The following is a 2,700-nucleotide window of genomic DNA, read 5'->3' on the forward strand; positions in this document are numbered from 1 at the left end:
GAACCCATCGCCCGCCAAGGGGGCCAGGAGATGGGACGGATCGGCTAATCCGGACGAATGTATCAAAAGGTCCCGGTGTTGGCGCGCCCAATTTGCGAGCATGCAGCAAGAGGCGACGCACAGGCAGACCACCGGAGGAGGGGCGCGCATAATGAAACGACCGATCGCGCCGCAGGAATCAGCAACACCCGACAGTCGACCATACTGCAGCTCTCCAGAGCCCCGGCCGGGGCCATGAGGAACCCATTTTGAGAGACGACGGGGCGGGGCGAAGGGGGGGGGGGAGGGCGGGGGGGGGCTGTCCATTGTCCATTGTGTTGAGCCAGGGACACGGGGCGCTGTTTTCTGTTTGAGGTGGCTGCTGACGCTGGCACCCCCCCCCTCGTCCCCGGCCTCGGCGTCGCCCAGCGCCCCGTGCCCCGTGCCCCGCGCCCCGCGCACGACCAAAAGAAAAAGAAAACACACGCCCCGACCGTGGGGTGTCAGTTCGGGGGGAGGGCTAGACGCCACGCCCGCCTGACGCACTGAGCCCCAGCTCTTCGGTTTGCTCCTCTGCCCCCCCCCCCCCCCCCCCCCCCCCCCGGCCTCCGCCGCCCCCAGGCGGGGCCCATTGCCGCGAGGTGGGCTACGCAACCCCTGAGAACTGCCCACGGAACGCACTGACCACTCTAGGCAACCGGCTTGAAGTGGCGCTGACACCATTCCATTGTTGTGTGACCATGTGACGCTCGCGCCCGGCAGGACCACCCACCACGAGAGGGGGAAGGAGCGCCGAGCCGGGTCCTCTTGCCGAGAGGAGAGGGAGAGAGAGAGAGAGAGAGAGAGAGAGAACGCGTGCAGGATACAGGAGGAAGAAGAAAACACGACACGCGGCGGACATGAGCACAGGCGCGCACAAGAGGCAGAAGGAGCGAGGGGCCGGCACACACGAACACCACTGCGCTCAGGGCGAGTAGCACCCTCCGGCGAGGAGAACATTGCGATATGTGAACTTCAGGCTGTGAATGGGCGTGGACTTGGTGGGGAAGCTGCCCAGCAGAGAGCTGCCACTCTCCTGGGCGAACTTGCCACCCATGCTCGACCCTCCACTATGCGTTGTTGTTGTTCGCGGGGGCGTGCGTGCGTGCGTGCGCGCGCGCGAAGAAGAAGAAGAAGGGAGGGGGACAGGTTGGGTGAGAAGAGGAAGACTACGCGGGCCATGGGGCAGGGGGGCACCACAAGATGCCGCCTCCCATGGAGTTGGGACGAAAGGAGGCCCGGACAGGAGGTGAACAGGGCAACGTACCCGAGGCCGGTCTCGCCCATGCCGCTGGCATCCTGCGGGTTCCAGAGGCCCACTGCCGGAGTGACGGAGGCCCAATTATCCGCCACCAGGTAGAGGGGCACGAACCAGAAAGACGGGAAAAGAGACAGACAGACATACACACACACACACACGCACACGCACGCACGGTCAGAGAGCAGAAAAGCACAGCACACCAAGAAGGAGCAGGGACCAAAGAACAGGACCCCCCGCCCCCCCCCTCCCCCGAGCATGCATGCATCCACGCACCCACACCATCCACCGACCCCGACGCCAGCATCGTCCCGTCCGTGGTGTAGTCCAGCGCGCTGATGGTCCGGGCATGCGGCCCGCGGAAGGTCTTCATGCAATTGCCCGAGGCCAGATCCCACACGCACACCGTGCCATCGGTGGCGCCGGACGAAAGCATCCGCCCGCAGGGGGAGAAGGCCAGGGACTGGATGCCGGCCGAGTGGCCGCCTCCGGCGAAAAGGCGCGCCGTCTTGCCGGACGCCACCTCGAACAGCCGGACCGTGCGGTCGGAAGACCCGGTGGCCAGGTACGCCGCATTCGGGTGGAACTTCACCACATTCACGCTGGACTCGTGGCCGGCATACAGGCGCACGGCCGAGATCGATTCGCAGGACCACAAGCGCGCGGTCTTATCACGCGAGCCAGACGCGAAGTACTGTGCCCCGTAGGGGGTCGGTGCGAAGGCCACCGACCAGACCGGCCACATGTGTCCCTTGAAAGCCACCAGGTTGGACCAGGTCACCGTAGACCAAAGCCGGACTGAAGGGGGGAGGGAGGGGAATGCGGAGGTCAATGAGAGGGGGCACATGCAGGAGAGGGAGAGAGAGGGAGAGAGAGAAGGAGAGAGAGGGAGAGAGAGGGAGAGGGAGGGAGAGAGAGAAGGAGACAGGGGGAGAGGAAGAGAGACAGAGAGAGAGACAGAGAGAGAGAGAGAGAGAGAGAGAGACATGAAATAGCGGCAGGCAGTTCGCACTTGTGCTATCCTCCGACGCCGACAGCAGAAGCGAGGAGTCTGCACTGAAGGAGGTAGAAAAGACCGAGCCCGAGTGCCCGACCAGGCGCTGGTCCGCTCGGCCCAGGTCCTCCATGTAAGGCCCGAGATTGGAGATCTTCTGGTCGGCGCCTATCGACTCGATCTCGGTGCCGCTCTTGAGCCGGCGAATGTTCTCCTGTGATGAAGCACGCGCCCGCAAGGGCCAGACGGGGGGGGGGGTCAGATGCGAGGGGAAAAGAGAGAGCCACACAAAGAGGAGGGAGGAAGCACGGTCGCGAGCACGCACCCCCTTCAGGTTGTACACCTGGATGTAGGAGTCGCTGAAGCCGGCAGCCATGAAGGTCGAATCGCTCGAGAAGGACAGCGAGCATAGGCTAGCCGGGGGGGGGGG

At 64.7% G+C, this 2,700-nt stretch overlaps 1 protein-coding gene across 1 annotated transcript in view; it reads right to left on the bottom strand.

The window, feature by feature from the left end:
* Window positions 1-811: 811 nt before the first annotated feature.
* The window catches only part of H696_01879 (hypothetical protein), a 4,310-nt gene continuing 2,421 nt past the window's right edge, over window positions 812-2,700 (bottom strand). Inside the window, exons 7-11 of the mRNA XM_009495781.1 lie at window positions 2,596-2,683; window positions 2,289-2,484; window positions 1,553-2,074; window positions 1,286-1,337; window positions 812-1,088 (exon numbers count right to left, since the gene is read on the bottom strand). Coding sequence (XP_009494056.1) covers window positions 944-1,088; window positions 1,286-1,337; window positions 1,553-2,074; window positions 2,289-2,484; window positions 2,596-2,683 — 1,003 coding nt within the window. The 3' untranslated portion in view covers window positions 812-943. The remainder of the gene's footprint in view (window positions 1,089-1,285; window positions 1,338-1,552; window positions 2,075-2,288; window positions 2,485-2,595; window positions 2,684-2,700) is intronic.

Source organism: Fonticula alba (assembly GCF_000388065.1).
Source record: "Fonticula alba strain ATCC 38817 unplaced genomic scaffold supercont2.3, whole genome shotgun sequence".
In the NCBI taxonomy this organism is placed as follows: domain Eukaryota; order Rotosphaerida; family Fonticulaceae; genus Fonticula; species Fonticula alba.